The 22,305-nt window shown below is 51.1% G+C and overlaps 4 protein-coding genes across 8 annotated transcripts; 2 read left to right on the top strand and 2 right to left on the bottom strand.

The window, feature by feature from the left end:
- The first annotated feature begins 4,667 nt into the window (after window positions 1–4,667).
- LOC147986266 (uncharacterized) lies at window positions 4,668–5,952 on the top strand. The gene has a single exon (XM_087544605.1). The coding sequence runs from the start codon at window positions 4,794–4,796 to the stop codon at window positions 5,766–5,768; it is 975 nt and encodes a 324-aa protein (XP_087400731.1). The 5' UTR covers window positions 4,668–4,793; the 3' UTR covers window positions 5,769–5,952.
- A 2,421-nt stretch (window positions 5,953–8,373) lies between these two features.
- On the bottom strand, window positions 8,374–9,299 carry LOC147986267 (blue copper protein-like). Its single transcript, XM_087540013.1, has 2 exons — window positions 8,978–9,299; window positions 8,374–8,882 (listed from the first exon to the last, which is right to left on the bottom strand). Exons 1-2 carry the CDS (start codon window positions 9,144–9,146, stop codon window positions 8,467–8,469), a joined length of 585 nt encoding a protein of 194 aa, XP_087396139.1. The 5' UTR covers window positions 9,147–9,299; the 3' UTR covers window positions 8,374–8,466.
- A 3,049-nt stretch (window positions 9,300–12,348) lies between these two features.
- Window positions 12,349–13,833, bottom strand: LOC147986268 (uncharacterized). The gene is made up of 2 exons (XM_087544612.1): window positions 13,215–13,833; window positions 12,349–13,121 (listed from the first exon to the last, which is right to left on the bottom strand). The coding sequence occupies exons 1-2, from the start codon at window positions 13,677–13,679 to the stop codon at window positions 12,486–12,488; spliced, it is 1,101 nt and encodes a 366-aa protein (XP_087400738.1). The 5' UTR covers window positions 13,680–13,833; the 3' UTR covers window positions 12,349–12,485.
- Window positions 13,834–13,973: 140 nt separating this feature from the next.
- LOC147986269 (Ubiquitin carboxyl-terminal hydrolase family protein) lies at window positions 13,974–20,563 on the top strand. Of its 5 annotated transcripts, none has more exons than XM_087544608.1 (5): window positions 13,974–15,517; window positions 17,650–17,821; window positions 18,716–19,305; window positions 19,843–19,992; window positions 20,092–20,563. In XM_087544608.1, the coding sequence occupies exon 1, from the start codon at window positions 14,236–14,238 to the stop codon at window positions 15,448–15,450; it is 1,215 nt and encodes a 404-aa protein (XP_087400734.1). In that variant the 5' UTR covers window positions 13,974–14,235; the 3' UTR covers window positions 15,451–15,517; window positions 17,650–17,821; window positions 18,716–19,305; window positions 19,843–19,992; window positions 20,092–20,563. The 5 variants fall into 5 exon arrangements, with proteins under 5 accessions (XP_087400734.1, XP_087400733.1, XP_087400736.1 ...); XM_087544607.1 differs by having other exon boundaries at window positions 20,227–20,563; XM_087544610.1 differs by having other exon boundaries at window positions 18,928–19,305; window positions 20,227–20,563.
- Window positions 20,564–22,305: the final 1,742 nt, after the last annotated feature.

Below are 22,305 nucleotides of genomic sequence, written 5' to 3' on the forward strand. Positions count from 1 at the left end.
TCACTGTCTGGGAGCGATAAGTGAAGATATGCTTGAAGAGACCCCAGTGAGGCCGACAACCCAGGAAGTTCTCACACAAAGAAATGAAAGCAGCAAGATAAACGATTGAGTTGGGGGTAAAATGATGGAGTTGTGCCCCAAAGAAGTTCAGAAACCCTCGGAAGAAGGGGTGAGGGGGCAAGGAAAATCCGCGGTCGACGTGGGTGACAAGAAGGACACGCTCACCCTCCCGAGGCTGCGGCTTAGATTCCTTCCCCGGAAGCCGTGCCGAGTCGTAGGGGATCAGCCCCCCTTCGGCCAAGTCGTCGAGGTCTTCTTGGGAGATCCTCGAGTGGATCCAGTCGCCCTGGATCCAGCCCCTCGGCAGGCCGGACCGCGAGGAAGATCCGCCCCGGCTGGTCGCCTTCCCCTTCGACCTCGCTGTCGCCTTCTTTGCCCGCTCCAGAGCCGCTGTCTTCTCCTTCCCCATTGTCGCCGGCGAGACGCGTACGGTGCGGTGGCGCTGGGGCGAGAGCGAGCGCAGCGGAGGGGCATGAAGGAGAGAAGGGGAAATGAGATGCACTATTCGGGAGACTCCGGTCCAACGCCTTATATGAGGCCGCTTCCGAGTGGCTGACGGGTAGGCCCAGGTGACTCTGTCAAATCCCGTAACGACCGCGCACACGGTACGTGGCGAAAAAGGCGGCGCGGGGATCGAGGCGTCTCCGCTCTATGCCATCCGATTACTGCGGCCTCCCCCGCCCCGCGCGCTTCCCAAAATTCGGATCCCACGAAATCTGCGGGCAGCAAACAAACTTGTCAGACTAAAAGATCTCCTCCGCACCGTCACTCGGAGCCTTACAGGTAAAGAAACTCACTCGACGAAGAATTAAGAATGGATCAAGGCGACTGAAAAGGAAGTTGCTGTCATCACTCGGGTCCATTGATCCGGAGCAAGATATGCTCACAGCATGAAAAACGAGTCGGTGAGGTCCTCAACTCCTTCCCCACTCAAACCTCGATCCATTCGGGGGCTAATGATGAAGCTATGTACCTAGGGTAGGGTCATGGACCTGTCCTAACTGCTCTACCCAAGGACATCTCTAGAAGAAATCACCTTTCAATCGACTTGAAGGTGTTCCACTCGACAGACTCGAAGACACTCGACCAAGAAGCAGTCACTCGACCAAGATCCAACCACTCGACGGCCAGGAGACCTAAAGTCACCCCGCACGCTAACGGTCGGTCATTAAGTAGCTTTTATGGTCATCATAGCACGTTATTACTAGCGTTACCAGTAACGCCCTGCCTTAATGTACATTGAACCCTTCGTAACGTGGGCTGGCCGGGGTCCTGGCGCACTCTATATAAGCCACCCCCCTCCTCCGAGACAAGGGTTCGCACCTCTGTAACTCATACTCACATAATCCAGTCGACCGCCTCCGGGCTCCGAGACGTAGGGCTTTTACTTCTTGCGAGAAGGGCCTGAACTCGTAAACCTTGCATCCTTACAACTTCTCCATAGCTAAGATCTCGCCTCTCCATACTTACCCCCCTACATTACTGTCAGACTTAGAACTACGAGAGCGGTTGGGGAGATTGCACCACTGATAGTTGCTGCAGTCCCCACGAGAACAGCGAATAGACGTACGGTGCGACAAGCTTTAGATGAGGGCAGCTGGGTTCACGACTTCGAGCAAAACATCTCTTTCACCACCCTATTGCAGTACATGCACCTTTGCCAGGCAATCAACACAGTGGATCGTGACCCATCCCGTCCGAACAGTTTCACTTGGCCAAGATCGCCAACTGGATCATACACAGCCAAATCGATTTATGACTATCTCTGCTCTGAGCTAGACCGATCACCCACAGCTAAGTGCAACTGGAAGAGTTGGGCACCTCTCAAATGTAAGTTGTTTGTGTGGCTCGCCCTGCAGTACGGGTTATGGACGTCGGATAGGAGAGCAAGACATGGATTACAGGATCACCCATCGGCATGCTACACGTGTTTGCAGGCGGAGGACAGCATGGATCACATCTTGGTGAACTGCACTTATGCGCAGGAGGTGTGGCATAAGGTGTTTCACCTCATCGGGGTCGAGGTGCAAGATCCGTGAGAGTTGGACGTGTTCAAGGATTGGTGGCTGATTGTGCGGAGAAGCTTCGGAGGACAGGACCGCAGAGGATTTGATACGATGATGGCTTGGGCCCTCTGGAAGCAAAGAAATGTCAGAGTGTTCAATAGGAGAAGTGAGCAAATGACAGCTAGTGAGTTACCATTTAGGATCCTTGACGACATTGCCGAGTTGAGGCAAACGGGGTTAGGAGTGGGAGGTTTACAACGATTTATGAGAAGTTGACCTAGGATCGATGGTGTAGGAGTTGGATGTGTGGTAACCCGGCCTCTGTGTTTGCACAGCAACCGGCACTCTTGTAATTATGTTTCTCTCTTCTATCAAGCTAAGGTATGCCATTGACGTACTTTTAAGAAAAAAAAAACATGCATCTGAACTTGCTGCAAGCACCTGGCCCCCATCGGTCCGCTCCAGCCTCCTGCTTCTCCACGACGAAGATCGAAAACGGCGGGGCACCGACGCCCACGCAACCAAACGCAACACGAGCCGCGCGCAGCGCCGCCGCCCGGCCAGCGTAACGCGTCGCCGAAGCCCACCTACCTAGCCACGCCTCAAGTCAAGCCCCCAGACCCAGCGAACCCACCACCACCGTCGCCGAAGGGCCGGGCCGGCGCCACCGCGCACCGCATCAACGTAGCACGCGATGATTGATCAATGGCGTGCACGGCGGTTGTTGGTCGGCCTTGTCGAGCAGCCCTCGGGCGATAGCCTTTGCGAGGTCGGCGTACGCGTACGGTGTGCATGGCCTGGTCTGCAAAAGCGACGCCTATTCGCTCAAATAATTAGGATGAAAGGAAAGGAAAGCCTCTCTCCCTCTGCCAACCACACCACCGGTGAGAGAGCGCGTCCCATGCAGCATTTGCATTGCCACCGACAGCGCTAATCACCGCACCAAGCGGACCGGAGCTGATTATTGGCGCCAATCGCGCACAGCGGAAGTACTGCTTGCGACCCTTCCGTGCACGGTCCACGCAGAGAGTGGTGGTTAGATGCCTCCAAGCACCATCGACATTGTGTCGGTCGGGTCGATGGTCATTTGGCAATGCCAACAGCTGAGAAACCCAGCTCCTAACACAAGCCAGTCATATGTGGCAGTAAGCGGGATGCAGCGGAGGTTTATCCTTCTTTTCGAAGAAAACGTGGGCAAGTGGGGCTAGAACTCAAGGGTAAAATGAAAACAGAAGCATTAACACACAAAATCATACTGTATGTTGCTACTAATAACAAAATCAAAAATAATAGCAGTCCTTGGTGGTTGGGGGGAAGGCGAAGGAGCAAATGAAGTGGGGGTTAGCTTTACTTTCCTTGCAACGCATGCAAAGGTCCCCCGGCCTCCTCTCCTCGAGAAGTTGTCATGACTCCTTGCCAGGCCATGACACAGTGCAGTCGAAAGGGAAATCATGCATAGGCTCGACGGTGGTGCTGCTGGTGGTGCACTAATGCATGCATGCCCGAATAAATAGATGCGTTAATCATTGTACCGGTGATCGGCATGAGTCCAAGCGAGCCGAGCTATCAGCTAGCTAGTGTTGCATGCCGAACGAGAAGAGGCTCTTAACGCTGGTGCGTGTCATCCAGGCTGTTCACGGAGACTTCCGGGGCAGACGGCCAGAGGATCTGGTTCGCGGGTCCGTGTCACGGGTAATTGCTAGGACGGTAGCTTGGGTGCCTCGGTGGTTAGGGTTAGGAGAGGGTAAATCTCTTTGGTGAAAATGTTGGCGTTGGCATGAGATGAACACCTACCTACCATGGAGTGGGGAGTGATTGGCCCGTACTGTGGCAACAGAGGAGCGCAGGACGCTGGTGGTAATGGCCGAGCTACTTGGTACTGGTCGTCCATGCTTTCGGCTCTAATTAAGGGGCAGCTTGCATCTGGTGAGTGAACCGAGAGCAATCCATAGCTGTCGCGACACCGGACGGCGGGAGGGCCGCAGGTGTCGGTCGCCGCAGGGGTTTCGACCAAACCTCTCCGGGTCGGGTCGGGTCGGGTCGGTCAGGCTCGGCCTGAGCGTACGGTTCCGGGGGTCGGACTTGCTTCAAGCTTTGAGGAGCGCCAACACGTTGCCATCCTTCGTCCTCACGTGCACGCGTAATCTACTGTAGGAAGCAATGGGGCGTCTGCGTTCATGGCCTCTTGTGCAACAGTGCAAGCGATCGATGCAATCCGTACCGTTAACCCCTCGAGCTCGCCACGTTACGTAGCTCGAAGGTGAAGGGTACGCCGAGGTCCGGAGTCTGACGATTGCATGCATGTAGGAGAAGATCGGCGTGCCGGTTTAAATTCGGGCATGAAACCTGCACGCATACGCGTGCACGGCGGATGTAGGCACGTAGGTACGCACGCACGCACGAACCCCTGCCATGAACCCTCCCGTGCGAATACGCGCGGCTTGCATTGCATCCATCGATCATTATTGGGCGCGCGAGGACACAGGCGCTGGGCTGTAAGAAGGTTCATTCATTTGGTCACGTGTTGGCCATCAGATCTGGGCCTCGCACTCGCACGCACCACCGGATCGCCGCGCTATATATAACGTCGCCGCAGCTCTCGCCACCACATCCATCCAGCATTGCCAGCGCCAGTGCTCACAGACTGACACAGAGCAAGCTAGAGCACTGTGCTAGTTGGGAAGAAGAGAAGAGAAGGCACGACAGGGAGCTAAACAGCAACCAGCAATGGCGCTCGTTCCTCTCCTCCTCTCGCTGCTCCTCGTCTCCTGCGCCGCGCAGTCGCCGGCCTCGTCGCCGTCCGCGTCCAAGGCTGCCCCGGTCGGCGCCTTCCCGCCGCAGACGTTCGCCGCGGCGCCGACAACGGTGAAATCACCGCCGCAGGCCTCCTCGCCGTCGCAGGTGTCTGCAGCGCCGCCGACGTTCTCGGCCGCCTCGCCGTCACAGGTGTCTGCGGCACCGCCGACGACCTCGGCCGCCTCGCCGTCACAGGTGTCTGCAGCACCTCCGACGACCGTCGCTGCCTCGGCGCCACAGGTGTCTGCCGCGCCGCCGACCGTCACCGCCTCGGCGCCGCAGGCTGCGGCGGCAGCTCCGCCGACAACGGCTGCCTCGCCGCAGTTTGCTGCCGCGTCAGCTCCGACAAAGAGCTTCGCCGCTGCACCACTCACAGCCACGTCGCCTGCGGCGTCCACTGTTGCCTCTCCGCCATTCACTGCCACCTCATCGCCACCCGTCTCTGCACCCCCTCTCGCAGTGACCGCGGCCCCTCCGGCGATGCCACCCACCGTCGCCGCGCCGCTTCCGGCCCCAGTGGCCGCACCCATGGCAACACCACCGGCCACCGCGCCTCCCGCAATGGCTCCGTCACCCCTGCTCATGGCTCCCGTGGCAACGCCCATCGCCACACCAACAATGGCCCCCGCACCGGCGCCCATGTCACCGGCACCGGCGCCCCTTTCACCGGCACCGACACCGGCTCCGATCTTCGCCCCGACTCCGTCGCCCACGATGGCACCGGAGCCGGCGCCGGCCATGGCGCCCGAGCTGTCGCCCATCATGGCCCCTTCGCTCTCCCCGCTCGGCTCGCTGTCGCCCGCGTTGGCGCCCGTGGCAGAGGAGGACTCGGCGGCCGGGAGCGCGCGCGCCGGCGTCGCCGCGCTCGTGGCCATGGCGGCCGCGGGGCTCGTGGTCTTGTTTTAATTGAGCAGAGCAGGGCTGGCTTACTTTGGCGATCTTGTTTAGTGTTACGTTACACGAGCGTGTGTGTCCCGCCGACGTTCCTCCGGGCGTCGCATGTACTGCGAATTCTTTCTTGGTGTACTGCACATTATTGGCCATTTGTTTATTTCTTCTTATAAATATATGGATGGATGATATCTCAGAACTCATATGTACTACCATGTATAATTCCGGTGTACTGCATATTGCATCCTCATGCTGCGTATGCTTTCTCACTCGCTTATACAACTTGGCATATGACCGTTGTACACCATTCTTGTCGGTGCAAATTGTGGTTCAATAGCTTGAACACCTGAGATGCGCGTTCACTAGAAAGTGTCGAAAAATCACACCGCGTGTACGACCCATGCAAATGTGGGCCGAGGAGAAGCACGGGACACTTCGTATGAGAAACGTGATCTGCAGGGCCAGAAACTGTTGCCCTGCATGCACCCACAAAGCCTGTGGCATGGACACGGCAGGCCAAGGCCATACCGTGCATTCCGCTGCTCGCGGAGGCTGACGAAACGGGGAAAAGTTACATGCGCATTTCACGGTTCACGCGCCTGGCGATTGCACGCTCCGGGGGGCAAGCGAACCCGTGAGCGGCCTGGCGCGGGGACGCCGGCTGGTGCACGGCGGCCTGGGCCCTGGTGGGGAGAGGCCGTGCATGCATGCATGGCCGTCTGATTCGCGAGCAGGACAGATTTCAGGACGTGCGTACGCGTGGATCGTGTCGATCATTTGGGGCTGGTCCCGGACGGAGGCGCATGCGGCCGGTGATGAGGGTCTCGCTGGCTCGTGCGCGTCCTGGCGTTTTGCAGCCCCGGCAGCGGTAGGATCTGCTCCGGTGTCGGTGGCTCCCTCCCAAGATGATGCCCCGTGCGAGGCCGGTGCAGCGCACTCCAGAGTTAATAAAGGCACCACCGCTGAATTCATGAGCTCGGTACAAACCTCTCCAGCAGCTGTCCACAAATTTGGTGCCCTACAAATATATATTTTAGATATAAAGGGCAGTGACTTTTGGACATCGATGATTTTTCTGCATTTTCAGGGACCCTAAAACTGGTGCTCTATAATTTGTTTTTTTTCAAAACAGAGGCAAAAGATTTGCCTCATCGATTAATTAAGAAGAAGAGAATTGTCCGGTTAATTAACGGAAAACCGGTCGAAAACCGATACATATAGACCACATGCGGACTACTAGCTAAGAAGCAAACTCCATAACGATCAACCCAACAAATATACATAACATGTAACAACCATGAACCCTCACACTTCTATGCCTCAAAGAAACCCCCAACAAAACCAAGGTTGCATACATCGAACGCCACCAAATTCACGAAGATGGAGAACAATGGGACTGAGGGGCAACGACGATGAAACATGAAACAGTCACCGAGCTCTATAATTTGTGAATCACATGAAACATGATGATCCGACGGCGGGGCAACAACGATGATAGCCAAACCTGGGGCGTAAAAGTGTGAGGACGTCAGCAGGGTGCCCAAGCCTGCGGCGGATGCCCATGGCAGACGGTGGGGGCGGATCCGACGAATTGGAGTAGTGGGACGACTGTAATTGGGCGGGACCGTGCAACAACGTCGTGAGCTTGCTGTTGGTAGGGGGGGGGGGGGGGGTTGCGGCAGGGCTCGGGACGGGCACGAAAGTAGCTGCGGTAGCGGGTGGCGACTGTAATTGGCCGACACGGAGGTGGCGTGAGGCAGCGCAGTGACTGTGAAAGTTCACCGAGCAATGGTGGGTTCCACCACATCGTTTTTGTTTATTGGGCAGCGCGTGACGCATATTTGCAACATTCGTAGCAAAATTTTAAGCATGGTGGCATTTTTTCGGCAATATATCAATAGGGTAGTTGTTGGAGACTTTTTTGCCCCAAGCCACCCAACCTGTCTTTAGGGCAGCTGTTGGAGATGTTGCCTGTGTATCATACCAAAAACCTACATTTGAGCTTCTACTTGTCCGCGGTGTCTTTTGTCTAATTAAAAGAACCCTAATATATATTCGATGTCGGATACCCACCCTCAGATACATAACGTCTGATCCCGATTGAATGCATGGCAATTACTCGCTGCCATATGAAAGTTTTTTCTGACAAATTTTACACTATATGACAATTTTCACTTTAGAGCATGTCAAATCTTACGCAACAGTGAACAGTCTGAGAAATTTATCTTTTTTCGCATGGGAACTCTGGATGTTTGTTGACAAACGCTAAAAATCAGACGCCATATTTTTAGCATTTGCCAAATAAAATCAGATCGTTGCTATTCACCTTATTACCAGCATAGTGAAAATCATCCTTCCTACAGCGCCGCGGCTTCGAAAGTGATACGCCACCTGCTCCCCTTGTCCGTGCTACTGTATATACGTATACACAAACCTACCGAACAAGAACAACAGTGCGTGGTACGTACGCCCAAGACGCGTGTCCATGTGGGCGCGTCACGCTGACACAAGACGACAATTTCGTACTGTACAACCTGGCCGTGAGTAGCGAGGTTTTGGCCACCCACCAGGAGCCATTTTTCGGCCTCCGTTTGATGCCCAGATCGACCCGTTTTGCACATAAACAACACACAGTAGAATGGTTAAAAATCACTCAGAACGAGCAATAAGTTTGACAAAAACTTTCATGCAGCGCTTCAAAAAACAAAAACTTTCATGCAAACAGAGCCGGAGCTAGGCACAACCACAACGCCGTCAGCGCGGGCCACACGACCCCCACCCGGTGCGATCCGCCGAGGTCGAGCCTGGGGATGCCGGCGTCGTCGTCGGTGCCGCCGGCCGGGCCGAGAGCGGCGCCCGGGCTTGCCAGCGGGGCGCCGGCGCCGGCTCCGGTTCCCGCGGGGGCTCCCTGCGGCGTGGAGCCGGCTGGCGAGGTGACGTGCACGTGCAGCTTCATGCCGCCGAGGCAGTGCATCTGGTGGCCGCAGATGAAGTACCGGTCGCCGCCGGCCGTCAGGGGCACCGTCGTGTTGCCGTCGCTGCTGGAGAGCAGCGCGTTGGCGGCGCTGCAGCTCTTGAACCCCGCCGCGTCCACCTCGTCCAGGGTGTGGGTCTTGGAGTACGTGAACACTGCAGATCGATCACAAGGCGCACGTGGACAAGTGGTTAAGCAAAACTGATCATTAAGCGTAACTAAAACAGTAAGTAGCGTGATTCATTCATACCTAGAACGTCGCCGACGTTGAATATCTTGGCGGCGGCCCACGACTGGAGGTCGGCGCTGATGTCCCAGCCGGCGCTGTTCCCGACGGTGTACGACGCCGCCCGCGCCTCCCAGGCGACGCCGTGGAGGAGCAGGGCGCACAGCGCGAGTGCGACGCCAGCTTGGGCCATGGATGTATGCTAGTGCAGATTGCAGAGATAAGAAAAATTAACTCATACTGCATCGTCAAGAGCTTGGATATATATGAGCTCCCTGAGCGCCGGTTCTTGTTGAGGATTGGGTAACCTAATCTTTCGAGCGCGTCGCTGGAAATAATCGACCTAATCTTGTAAGGCGACCAGGGGACGGTGTTGCAGATTGATTAAGCGAGCGACACACGCGGGCTAGCGGCTGAAAAGGTTGTAAAATGGGGAGGTGCAACGGTCTTCGTGTGCTTGTTCTGATTTGAATATGTGATCGCGGGGATGAATGGGGGTGTTTGGTGAGGTTGGTGACGCAACTTTCTCTTGTGCCGTTGGTACTAGGTATCGGCGGTTAAGCTGTTCCTGCTGCTCCAGGCTCGTGCCGGGCCATCTTCACCATTTTTGTGGTTTTCTACTCTTCTTTTTTATAGCAACTTGTTCCCTCACTTCTTGGAGAGGATTTTGGTTTTCTAGTAGGTTGAAACTAAAGTACAGTTCCCCGCAAAAAGAAACTACAGTACAGTTTTTTTAGCTATTTGTTTTACTTTTTCAAGGGAAAGAGAATCCTATTTGTTTTTTTAGGGTTTAGAGAATCCTATTTGTTTTTTGGGCGGTGCTACGCGTCGGCCGGCAGATCTTTTTAAAAGATCCGCCACCTCATGAGCTATTTGATTATATGAGGCGATCAGTCATTTCTTTTTCTCTAATCTGCAACAATACTCTTGTTGCAAAACTTCTTCTTCTCTAACTTTCTGCAACAACAGTCGTGTTACAAAAAATCTCTTATTCTCTAATTTTCCGCAACAAGACATTTGTTGCAAAATATTCTCTTCTCTAATTTCCTGCAACAAAATCCATGTTGCAAAACTTTTTTTTCTCTATTTTTTCTGCAACAAGACCCTTGATGCAAAACTTCTCTATTTTTTGCAACAAGACCATTGTTGCAAAACCTCGATTGCAATAGGACCCAACATCTCCAGCCTCTTCTGTGTATTCCCGCAACAAGAGTGTTGATGCGAAAACTTGCAAGAACGTCGACGGATGCAACAGAGAGAGCACCCCATGGTCTCTACATCACCCACTCTTTTACGACGAAGGAAGGACGCCAATTGCCGCTGCCAATGTGGTGGGGTTGCAAGAACGTGCTTGTTTGAGGAGAGGTGGGGATGAGATCCAAGGAAATAGGCTGGGATGGAGAGATGGAGGTAGGGGATGAGAGGGTCAACGGAAGAATGCGTGGCTGTTGCGGTATGCCTTTTCGAAGCAGGTGCCCAGTTGCAAGAACTGGAGTACGGAACGCTCTGCATGGTGAGATGACATCCAGAATTTCGGTGGAGATAGGGATGAAAGAGAGTAGCGGTGCGCTGCTCATCAAGACGCGTGTCAAGCATAGAACACGGCAGATGTGAAGGAAAATATCCGCCGGTTGACCAGTAGCTTTTCCCTTGTTTTTTAGGAAAAGAGAATCCTATTTTTTTTAGGCAAGAGAATCCTATCTGTTTTTTTAAAATCCTATTTGGTAGTACAGGCCAATCGGCACACAACGCCCAACCCCTACCGTAGTTCCTATGTGGTTTGGCCCAGGTAGTTTTTTTTTACTCACCGATTTTGGAAATCTTCGGTTCCCTTGGTTTTCTGGGCAGGTTTTGTTTGTGTTTTTTCTTCTGTTTTTGGGCCGGTTTTCCAATTCGGCTTTGTTTCTTTTTTATTTACATTTTTTAACATGAAATTTTCAAATTTCATTTTTTACCAAACTCATGAATATTTATTTCAAATTTGTGACTAAAAATATTTATTTCTTAAAATCAGCAAAAAATTTGGATTCGTGAACAATTTTTAAATTCATGCAAAGTTCAAAATTATGGGCTTTTAAACATCTGTAAGAAGCAAACCGGTTTTTTATGTGTACTGGAGTTTTTTTAACACGAGAAACCAAAAAAAAGAGGTCGATCAAACCTTTCCAGCAAGTGAGCGAGAAAGCTCTTAGCCAATGATTAGTGCGCCCTGAATTCGTGTTAGCGCTCGCATGCGCTTTCAGTGGGCCGTGGCCCACTAATGAGCATGAAAGAAGTTATTTATTGTTCTTTTTGGCGGTGAAATGGAGATAGAGAGATTTGTGCCATCGCAGATTTGATTATTCGGATTTAATGAGTTTATGTTATTGCGTCATGCCGTTTCTGTTGGTTTATTTCTTTGTGGACTGGAATCTTTGCTCGACACTATAATGCACATATTGTGATTCAACGGCCTACACTTCTAAGAAATCATCCGGCCGAAGTACGTTCATTGCTCAAGTCTTCTCATCTTTTGGATGAACGACTCAGGGGTCCTTCAAAAAGCTTTATTAGTAATCAAGTTCGGGAGGTGGGATTGAGAGGGTGGCCATATCGTTGCTTCGGTCTAATTGTTGCATTTTACTAAAGTATTAAGAGTATTTCGTCTTGAGAGATTTATACCATGGAGAAGATGTCTTCAAGAAACATCATCGTAAATCTTTGTTATAGGAGTTACTACTAGCAAGATGCCCGTGCATTGCACGGAACATCAAGATGCATTTTTTTTTACAAAAACACCTATTATGATTAACCCATGCAGGAGTAATCCCATGTGTAAAAACTAATGATATCTCAAGAATTTTATCGGAAAAATGGTATCTCGAGAATTTCATCGAAAAAATGATATCTCGAGAAAGACGAGAGATAAGGTGAGGAGAAGTGGGGCGTTGTGGTGACTGGTGGTCGGACTGGGCGGAGGCATGGTGATGGATGGCGCCGGCAGCGGCCACCATGCCAGATTGTTTCAGAGACTTCCTTTTTTAATTGCTCAACAATGAGGTTGTGGGAGATAAGGATGAACGAGGCAAGGCCTTATTTGTAAATGTGAAGAGAGGTGCGGGTATCTTTTATAAAATTGTCATAGTTTGCTTTCAGTCCGTGAGATATAGATCAGACGGTCCATATTACAAGATGGCAGACACACAACATTACCAACTCGTTATTTTATAAGAGTATAGATGTATTTTCTTAGATCTTGTATCCAATGCGATGTACCTGTAATGGCTATGAGTATGGGTTAAACTACAGGGTTCTCTAAAAATACATTGATTTGATGGAATATCACATTCTTAGTTGGAATTCCATAAGATTGAATTCATATTTGCATTGCTATAGTTTCATGAGCAATACGTCGATCCATTATTTATGCTGTTGTAGTACCCTCTTCGTTCCAAATTACTTATCGCATAAGTGGATTGATAGGTTTCCGAAGGAGTATTTTTTTTAACCACTACGTGGGCGTATATCATGTGACGTGGCGTGCCCAGCTTAATCACTTCCCGCTCGGAACAGTCGCACTGATTAAGAGCTCGGCACCGCCCCCTGCCTGCATCACGACGACAATGCCCTCCTCGGCACCCGGCGAGACGATGCCGCACGAGACGTGCACGGGCTTGCACCCATCCAGCACGGCCTCCTCGAGACCGGCCTCTTGCCAGCACGCGTCCCGAAGCAGGTGCCCCGGAGGCGGCGGCGTCGTCGTCGTCGTCTCCCCGTCACCTCCCGCGCAGGAGCTCAGGACGTTCAGCCCTCCCAGGCCATCGCCGGCGAGAACCGTGAACCGCGTCGGCTTCTCGACCCCCAGCTTCTCGCTGGCCTGCGCGACGCACGCCTCGGCCAGCGCGCGGCGGCCTGGCGCATCGCCGACGACCCTGAAGAGCACGGTGGTCGCGGCGTCGCCGGCCACGGAGACGAGGGGGATGGACCTGAGACGCCTGGTGGCGGCGCGTGGGTTTCGGAAGTAGCGCGTGTACCGCAGCATCTGGTTGGGGACGAGCTTGTTCTGCGCCTGCACCTGCGCGTGCGTGCGCGCCCACGACTTGAGGAAGTTGATGAAAGACAGCGGGTCGGCGAGGAGCAGGCTGCAGCACGCGCCGATGGCGTAGCCGCCGCCCCGGAACCACGTCAACTGCGACCAGAAGCAAGCACGACATTTCTGCGACTGCGATTTGTATCTCAGGACGTACGAAAATGCACGAAGGGGGAGTTCATGCATGTATACCTGCATGACGAAAGGGGAACACTTCTCGGGGTCCTTGGCCTCCACGTCCGTCGAGAGCGCCAGCGCGGGCTCCTTGCTCGCGCGGTCCTCCGCCTCCAGGAACGCGGTCAAGGTCGTGTCCGCCGACGCCATGAGCAGCCGCACGCCGGCGTCGCAGAGCTTCACGTCCCAGTCCCACGGCCCTTCGCCGCCGCCGGCGTGCCGCCGCCACAGCCGCCCGGCCATCTTCGGGTGGTCGGCCAGCGCCTCGCTGAGCGACTCCTGCACCCACGCGGCCTGCTCCAGCTGCGCCATCGCCTCGCCCTCCAGCCGGTCGCGGTAGTAGAGCACCGCGCGGAACCGGTGCTGCAGCTCCGCGGCCGCGATCGGCGGGCCGGTCACGGCGATGGGCAGCGTCCGCCCGCGCTCCAGCGCGACGCGCGTCGGGACGGCGGTCTGCATGGACTCCACGTGGATATGCGCCATTCTGGCTCGGCGTCTGCGAGCGTCGCCCGTGCGCGCGCGGCCGACCCTGCCAAATATTGCCGAGAAGTGGTGTATTGGAGAACACCTGGAACAGTGCCCAATTTATACGCGGTATGTGCAAGTTTACGTGCCATTGCCATCGACGCATCGTAGTATTTCGAGTCGTTTGATTCTGGCTCTGCGTCTGTTGAGGTCACGCGCATGCTGTGTTGCTGCTGTTGAAATCGAGCTAGTGTTTCGGACTTTCTCCATCGAGGGAAGTGTCACAAACTGTCATGTTTTTTTTTTGAGCTCACAACCTCACAAGTACTGGACCGTTGAAAAGCCCAACTATGTCGACCAAACAAACAGGCCCAGTCCAGGCTAAACCGGGCCGAGTGGCAAGGTCATAGAACCCACTCGTGTTGTCTCTTCTTCCGTCTCTCTGTCCGCCTCGCCGCTCCCTCCTTGTGCGCATTTGCCCGAACACTCCACGCGCGCCGCCAGCCACCCTACCTCGCCCACCGCCGTCTCCTCCACTCACCACACCAGCGACCTCCCCCGCCGCCGCCACGCCATGCAGAAGGTGCGGCTCAAGTGGGTGAAGAACCGCGGGCTGGACCACATCATCGACCGGACCACCTCCATCCGCGCGTCCTGCCTCATGCTCGACTACCTCGCCCGCCAGCCGTCGTCCCCGGTGCCGGCCCGCGCCCTCGCGCGCTTCCAGAAGCCGCTCGGCCTCACCGTCCCCGTGCTCCGCTTCCTCCGCCGCCACCCGACCCTCTTCGCCGAGCAGCCGCACCCGCGCTTCCCCACCCTCCCCGCCTTCTCCCTCACCTCCGCCTCCGACATCCTCCTCGCGCGCCTCGCCCGCGCCTCCGCCGTAGACTCCCACCTCCGCCTCGCGCGCCTCCTCCTCCTCACCCGCTCCAGGTCGCTCCCGCTGGCCTCCATCCTCCCGCTCCGCTTCGACCTCGGCCTGCCCTACGACTTCGCCTCCTCCTTCCCCTCCTCCCACCCCGACCTCTTCGCCGTCTCCAATAACCACATCTCGCTCTCCGCCTCCCGCCTCCCCGACGACATCGCCATATCCTCCCTCCAGCGCCGCCACGCCGAGGCCATCACCGGGGCGACCTACCGCGACCTGTCCCGCCCGCCGTCCTCGTCGCATGCCCCCCTCGCGTTCCCGATGCGGTTCCCGCGTGGGTACGGAGGGATGAAGAAGGTCAAGGCCTGGATGGACGATTTCCACCGGCTGCCTTACATCTCCCCGTATGATGATGCCTCAGGGATCGACCCTGACAGCGACATCTACGAGAAGAGGAACATTGGTTTGCTGCATGAGTTGCTCGGGCTGATGGTGCACAAGATGGTCCGGAGGAATGCCATCCGGTTGCTCCGCGAGGAGCTTGGCCTGCCTCACAAGTTCACGAGGTTGTTTACGCGGTATCCTGGAGTGTTCTACCTGTCGTTGAAGTGCAAGACGACGACACTGGTGCTTCGTGAGGGGTATGAGAGGGGGAAGCTTGTGGAGAAGCACCCCCTCGCGGCGGTGAGGGACAAGGTACAGTATGTGATGCGCACTGGCGTGTTGTACCGTGGGAAGGGCTTGTCCAAGCTGGTTTTAGACGAGGATGACGACGAAGAGGAGGGTACACTGGATGGAGATGAGGAGTTTCAAGGAGAGGGGATGGATGAGGATGCTGATGTTGAGTGCTTTGGTATGGAGATTGTGGATGACGACGGGCCTGGCAATGATGATTATGATGAACGCGATAGTTATGATTGACACTGGATGGTGATTTCTGCGTGCCGCATGTTGCTGTTTTGAGATAATGGGCGGTGACTTCACTCAGGTGAGGATTTCAGCAACAGGTTTCAACTTAGTACCTGTAAACTAGGGGTTCACACATGGCTTTCAGCAACCTGAAAATGAGTGGTTTCAGAAGGCAATCATAATACCATTGTGAATTGCTAGTTCCACTAAATTTTTGATGTATTTTACATTGTCTGCTTGAGATGTAGAAAGCTTGTTTAGATACCTAGTTTCTATGGTCATCTTTTATTTGTCGAGGTGAATGTCCCTATGGCTCTCTCTGCTCTCCTGATAGCATGAGATGAGAGTCATCACGATTCAACTGTATGTTAGATAGTTAACCGAACACATTTCATGTACAGCTTCTTATTCAATTTGTGACACACACAAAATAGAGTTGCAGCTATCTTAGGTTTGTTGATTGTTGTAATGAGTGGCTGTATTTGCCAAAGGGGGTATTACTGTAGAAGATGTTATCACATCTTCCTTTCTTTTCTCTTTTTGAGGGAAAAAGATGTTATCACATCTTCTTGGGGAAACCATTATTCTTGTTGGTATATTAGAAACTGTCAAGCCATAATGTAGTGTCTAGTGCTAGAGGTACTCTAACCCTTATAATATTGCTTGTCATGGGGGCTAGAAAATTAGAAATAACTCAGAAGGCAGCTTGATACCTGGATGTTGGATAGCCTAGCTTCGAGACGCTTAATTCTCTCTGTCTCTATTTCAGGGCATGAAGCAAGCCTCACAAGGACTAAGTTATGAACTTTAGCCAGGTTATGGCTGCAAATTAGATGTCGGTTTTGTAGGTGAGACTTAATCCTGTTTGGGCAGACGATGATTTGATCAGATTTGGGCAGACAGTGACCAAATGCAAACTATGATTTCCTTGATTGCAGAAGATCTGCTTGGAATTTTATTGAAGTTGGAATAAAATGTAGATATTTCTTGATTAAGTTGGCTCATTTGTGAGGTGGAAAACATTTATCTGTTGCTAACCTTTTGTGATGACAACCAGCCTCTCTCACCAGTCACCAATGATAGACATGAGTGTGGCAGTGTCTCTGACTCCTGCTCCTTACAATCTTTCCAGCCAAAGTGATGCTGACCATGGAGCCTTTGCAGTCTTGGCAACTTCTGTAGGACAAATGATTTGAGCTTGCCACGATTATTCTGAAGCCACGTTCTTTCTTTCTTGTTTTCTTAAAATGGTGCGGTTTTGGTTATGTCTGGCTTAATTTGCCCTGCATGAAATTTCTGTAGCAAGTTCAGTGTGACTTTCAATGATAATTTTAGAGGTTACAAGTCTTAAATGCCATATTAAAACCTGAAATGCTCAGAAACTGATACCACTTTCAAGTATCTTGGGTTTTTCAACTGGCACCTCCAAGGCTCCAACTCCAAGGTTAGGAAATCAGGTGGTATGCTCTTCTGCGTCAGTTCACTTCACTCCTTGAATTTGGCAGATGATTTTCTGCTCCAGTAGGTCTGTTGTCAGAGCATAAGTATTGTGTGTAATATTAAGCCATCTTCTCAGTCTCAGTGTGCACTGTGCACACCTGGGTGATTGATATAAGTTGCTTTACGAAGTCTTGCCAATTGATGTTGCTTGGTGTGGGTATCAGTTCCTCTGGGAATGCTAGAAATTGTTTTGTTTCCATCATAAATGGTGCTGACATGTTGAGCTGCTTTGATCAACCCCGGTCTTCACTGCACTTATCTGCGTTTGCCAACCAAAGAATTATTTGTCCAGGTTTCTTGCCTTCTTTTCATTTTGCTATCAGAGTTCCTTGGACTTCATAATTTGCTAGGCAGTTTTGTTCCGTGCTGATGTAAATGCTGAAGATGGGATGTCGTAAACTTGTTACTGATTCAATTGTGCATGTGTATTGCACCTGTTGGTGAATCAATAGTACCGGCTATCTGTCTACACATAAATAAAAATGGTCTTGATATCCGTTTGAAGACAGTTTGTTTGGCGATACTATCAAGGCATCAGGCGAGGTCACATGTTGAGTTCGCCACATTTTTTGTACTGAATGCCAAAGTGCTACCGTTAGGTGGCCCAGCGGACTGCATACTTTGTTCCATGATTTGTTGCTTGTTGATGTAAATGCAAAAGATGGAACGTTGTAAGCTTATAAGTGAACCAATTCTGCCTGTGTAATTCAGTGGATACAACAACTGTCACCGTATGGAGTCACATACCTTCAGGACAATGGGAAATTTCAGGTTTATGACGACAGAATCACAGCAAGCCACCAGCTAAGATTACAGTAAAGCTGAAACGAAGAAGCTGCCGGATTCGCCAGTAGCAAGAATGAAGAAACAGCAAGCTTCTACAGTAAGTATGCACATTTTACTGGCTTACTGCCAATTTGGCTTGACATTTCAATTGTCAGATGTAGTCATTTTGTTGCCAACTGAAGTGTAGAGTGGCATGTGTAAATATCAATGCACAACTGTTATGAATTTAACATGTCAAAGTTCACCCTCATTCACCCCACACAGAAATTTGCTGGTATAATTGTTAAGAAGATAATGTAAAGCCAAGCTTAATTGAGTTCTCCTTGGTTCTTAGCTTCTAAAAGACCTGCAGCTAAAGATTTGTTCTGGATGATGTGTCTGCCATTCAATTCGATTCTATTGCAGAACCAATTAGCTGTATCTCAGAGTGCTGTCAATTTGCTGCAGATTCACAAAACCCTACTTGTTTGTGGATTTCAACGTGTTGTCAAATAATTGGCTAGGGTACTTGACGTGCATAATTTATTGAAGTCTCTTGTCGAGAATCTGTTCTAGGACTTCTTCCGAGCAACGCAAGCGCATGATATGATTTTGTTTACACCCAAAGGTGTTTTTCTTGGTCTGTATATTATTCATTATCTTGATAAAAAATGCATTCCCTTTGTGTAGATGGTTTTCTTGCTTATGAACTGTTTGCTGAGTAGGTAGTGCATTACCCTAATTACTCTCTGCCTCTCTGGTGCACCACCATTTGAGCAGCCGCTGTTTTTTTTTTTTAAAAGATGCTACTCTGTTAAGCTTATACAGTACGTTGTGCTACCGCATGCTCCAAGTGTCAAGAATTACAGACAGATTATGCCATATGCAGATGGTCTTATGCCGCTTTTCATTCAGCCTCTTAAATTACACTGAAATTTTCATATGCACATATATTATAGCATATTGCACTGATAATTCTTATAAGATGTTTGTTTTGCTTTTATGGTGGCAGCAAGGCTCCAAGAACAGAGCATTGGCTGGGGCTCTATCCATGTAGTTACCCCTTGTGGTACAATTATCGCGGGGTCCTCCACTATATTTTCTTTCTTGCTTATCTTTTCTTGCGCTATTCAAATGCTCAACTTTTGGTACAGTATCCTCGAAATGCCACATGCTTGTTCTATTTCTAACTGGATGTAAAAATTGCATCATCCTCCATTCCAGCATCCCAAAATTTTACCAAGGAAACCAAGAAGGCGACACATCCAGAGGAGGGAGCAACTCGACCCTGCCGTGCAAGGCAACCATGATGAACCGTGAGGGAAAAGAAGGCAATGCCAAACCTTGTCTCGACTCCTCACAGTCGTGCCGAAGTGTGGAAGCCCCCACAGCCTCACATCATGTCTTTTTTATCAGGCCAAAGCAGCCAGGCATCATGGCCTGGGAGAGATGGATGGAGCACAGGCGCATGCATGCATGCATGCATCCATGCCCCGGAAGACCAGCCTTGGACTCTGCAACTTTCCTGGATTCCAATGCCCGGACGGGTGGACGGCTAGACATCCTTGCTAATCGCTCCGAACTTTGTCAAAAGGAATTGAGGTCCGCTGCTAATCCCAATGCCTCGTGATGCTAGTTGCTGGTTTAACCTCTGGGGCCAGGCCGGGCAGCTGATGGCGCTGGAATATATGTCTGATCATTGTAGATCATGCCTCCTCTTTGAGCTTTGATGATGATCATCCATTCCATCCTTGTCCTTCACACCTCCCCCTTTCCCCTGTTCACGCATGCATCGTACTGTTGCCTAGAGGCTGGAGCAGAAAGCATGTGGAGATTATATTAATCTAAAAAAATGATGAGAGGCTAAGATGAATCCTGACTGTCTTAGACTCTGAACTGATGCACCCACATTGATCTTTAAAACCAACAGTTTGTCCAAAATGCAGGTAGTGCATGAAACTATGCGCTGAAACTCGGTCATGGCAATCTTTGCCAGTGCTAGTACTGAACTTGATAGAGGCTGGCCTAATAAATGGCACCTGCTTTTATTTTGCTTCGTCTATTCTTCAGGGTCACATGAGGCCCATGAGGCATCATTCACTCATGCCATTCATCTGACCGTGAAAAGTGGAGGTGCAGGTGCGCAGGCGGTGCATGGAAGCTGCTACTTGCAATCTGTTGGCAGAAGAATCGGGCAGCAGCGTCCATTCCAAGAATGAGAAACCTGTGATAATAACTGCCAAGTGCTAATTGCATGCGCATAGGATGATGCATCATTGCCCAGTCCAGGTCCGTGATTTGCTCCAGGCCATCTTGGAGTTTTCCCTCCCTCCTCTTTTTTCTGCCTCCCGTCCTGTTTTTGACATGTCCCCTTCCGCAATACGCCAGGTCTTTTTTCAGAGTCAGGTCACCTCAGTTCCTGCGGTACCAGCTGGGTGTGATGAACTATTTTCTTTGGTCATCTGCTACCGTTTTTTAGAACTGCTAGAACAAGTTCATATAACGAAATTATTCTCTGAACAGCTTGTTTGGGCGTCGACGTCTTCCTCCGCTGCTATCTGGAGACAGAAACTGGACCGGTAACGGGGCAACAAGTGGCTTAACCTCAGTCAGCCGTCAGCTTATCTTTCTTCAGCTCAGTTGATGAACCTCTAGATAGTGCAAAGAAACAATCAGGTACCCTAAAAAAGAAGAAAACAACAGGCAATATAAATCCACTGTCCTTCCCAATTATCAGACCCCCTCCCAAATCATTTTAGCACAAGTTATAAATTGACCGTACAGCGACACAAGGTGGTGGAGCCAAAAGTAGTCTTCAGGAAACTAATTGTTTTCCGGTCAATAGACAGAATTTTTACAACAGCTACTAGTCTAGACTCTAGAAAGCAAGACATGTGGTACGACGGCGCCATATGGCCATCGGGGATTAGGGGTTCGGGATAAAGGTTAGCAAGAGAGGACATGCTTTGTGGGGCGACTTGACGAATTGTCTGCTTGTCCGGGCAACAACCGCCACATTATGCGCCACGGGAAATCACGCGCCTTATCGCACCCAAAGCCACCTATGTGATCATTCTGATTAGTTTAGCTGATAGCCCTCACTAACACCACCACCAGCTGATGACCCCTCAAAGAAAGGTCGTGAGAGGTGATAATGATATTGCTATGGGGAGAATATCATACTATGGAAATGGAAAAGCACAATGTTCAGAATGTCACTTTGCCCAGTTGCCCTCTGGCTACTGTTTGTGCAGGCTCGTGAGCTCAGTGAGCTTGGCTGCTACTCCCTCCCTTTCTTTTAAGTAGTCCGTATATAAAATTTGACTGAAGTCAAACATTACAAAAAAATTGACTAACTTTACAGGGAAAAAATATCAAGGCTCAGTGGCTCACAATACGAAATCAATATCATTAGATGTGTCATGCAATTGATTTTCATACTATATAACTATATAACTTTAGTATTATAGTAAATGATAAATTTTTAATATAATTTTGGTCAAACTTGGTGTAGTTTGGATTCAAGCAAATCTTATATACTAGCTAATTTTAAAAAAAGGAGGGGAATATTAGTATATGTAAATATATTGGAGATTCTGCGAGGTTTTAGGCTTGTTAACGAAATAACTAAATGTAGATCATGCATGTATTTTAGAGAAGTGTGTGTGTGTGTGTGGGGGGGGGGGGGGGGGGATATAGATCACCTTTGTAAGCTAAGAGTCTACCTGGTTAAAAAAAATCCTAGGAAGTTTGTCTTCTAGAATTTATTGTTCATCTTTGTTGACGGGGTTATACCTAAGGAGTAGGCCCAAGTATACATATGGGCCCAGCCTAAGGCCCAAGCCAATCAAGATTACGGTCTAAAATGCAATGCTAAGGGGCTAATACCCAACCCATTGGAGCTGCAACCCAACAGTCGGTCACAAAGAAGGCAAGAGCAGTTGGATGACGCACAGTCAGTTGCGTCCTAGGATACCATGATTACCACGATGCAATCAATATTGTCTTACTCAATAGTGGAGTAATCTAATTAAATATGACAGTTACTAGTAGTAATAGCCACAAACACAAAAAGTCGGTCATGCCAATGACTAGCATTAATACCAACCCGTTATGACACCCCTACTAGCGCACTATAAAAGCCAGGATGAGGGTGCCGAGCAGAGGGTTGAAGTCCCTCATATTATACCTTACGCCAAGAGCAAAGAGCACCACGGACGGGGGTAGGTATTACCTCCACCGAAGAGGGCCTAAACCTGTAGAAATCCTTGAGCGTACTCCCATCTGTACTGCTTGATAGATACAATTGCTTCTACACCACCCCCTAGTATTGTCATGATTATATCCACGACAATTGGCGCCCACCTTGGGGCAAGCATCTAACGACATCATGGTACATATGGTTCCTTAATTGACTCCTGCCGACAGCATCCGTTTGGGCATTCTCGAGTCCGCCATTGATGGCTTAGCATGGCATCCCGGTGCCTTGCTGAGCAATGCTGACCTTCCGACATGTGAGAGTATCCATTATTGGGCCAGTGGCTCGGGCATTTTGAGCCTTCAGCTGCCGGCTTCACAACAGCCAACCGGACTGGCGCCTCG

Source organism: Triticum urartu, chromosome 2A, assembly GCF_056163025.1.
Source record: "Triticum urartu cultivar PI428250 chromosome 2A, HENAU_Tu73, whole genome shotgun sequence".
Taxonomy (NCBI): domain Eukaryota; kingdom Viridiplantae; phylum Streptophyta; class Magnoliopsida; order Poales; family Poaceae; genus Triticum; species Triticum urartu.

Bases quoted from the DNA above. Each gene is read 5' to 3' on its own strand.
- LOC147986269 (XM_087544608.1), top strand. From the start codon at position 14,236: ATGCAGAAGGTGCGGCTCAAGTGGGTGAAGAACCGCGGGCTGGACCAC.
- LOC147986267 (XM_087540013.1), bottom strand. From the start codon at position 9,146: ATGGCCCAAGCTGGCGTCGCACTCGCGCTGTGCGCCCTGCTCCTCCAC. The intron at 8,883-8,977 runs GTATGAATGAAT...ATCGATCTGCAG, and splicing joins CAACGTCGGCGACGTTCTAG to TGTTCACGTACTCCAAGACC.
- LOC147986266 (XM_087544605.1), top strand. From the start codon at position 4,794: ATGGCGCTCGTTCCTCTCCTCCTCTCGCTGCTCCTCGTCTCCTGCGCC.
- LOC147986268 (XM_087544612.1), bottom strand. From the start codon at position 13,679: ATGGCGCATATCCACGTGGAGTCCATGCAGACCGCCGTCCCGACGCGC. The intron at 13,122-13,214 runs GTATACATGCAT...TTCTGGTCGCAG, and splicing joins GTTCCCCTTTCGTCATGCAG to TTGACGTGGTTCCGGGGCGG.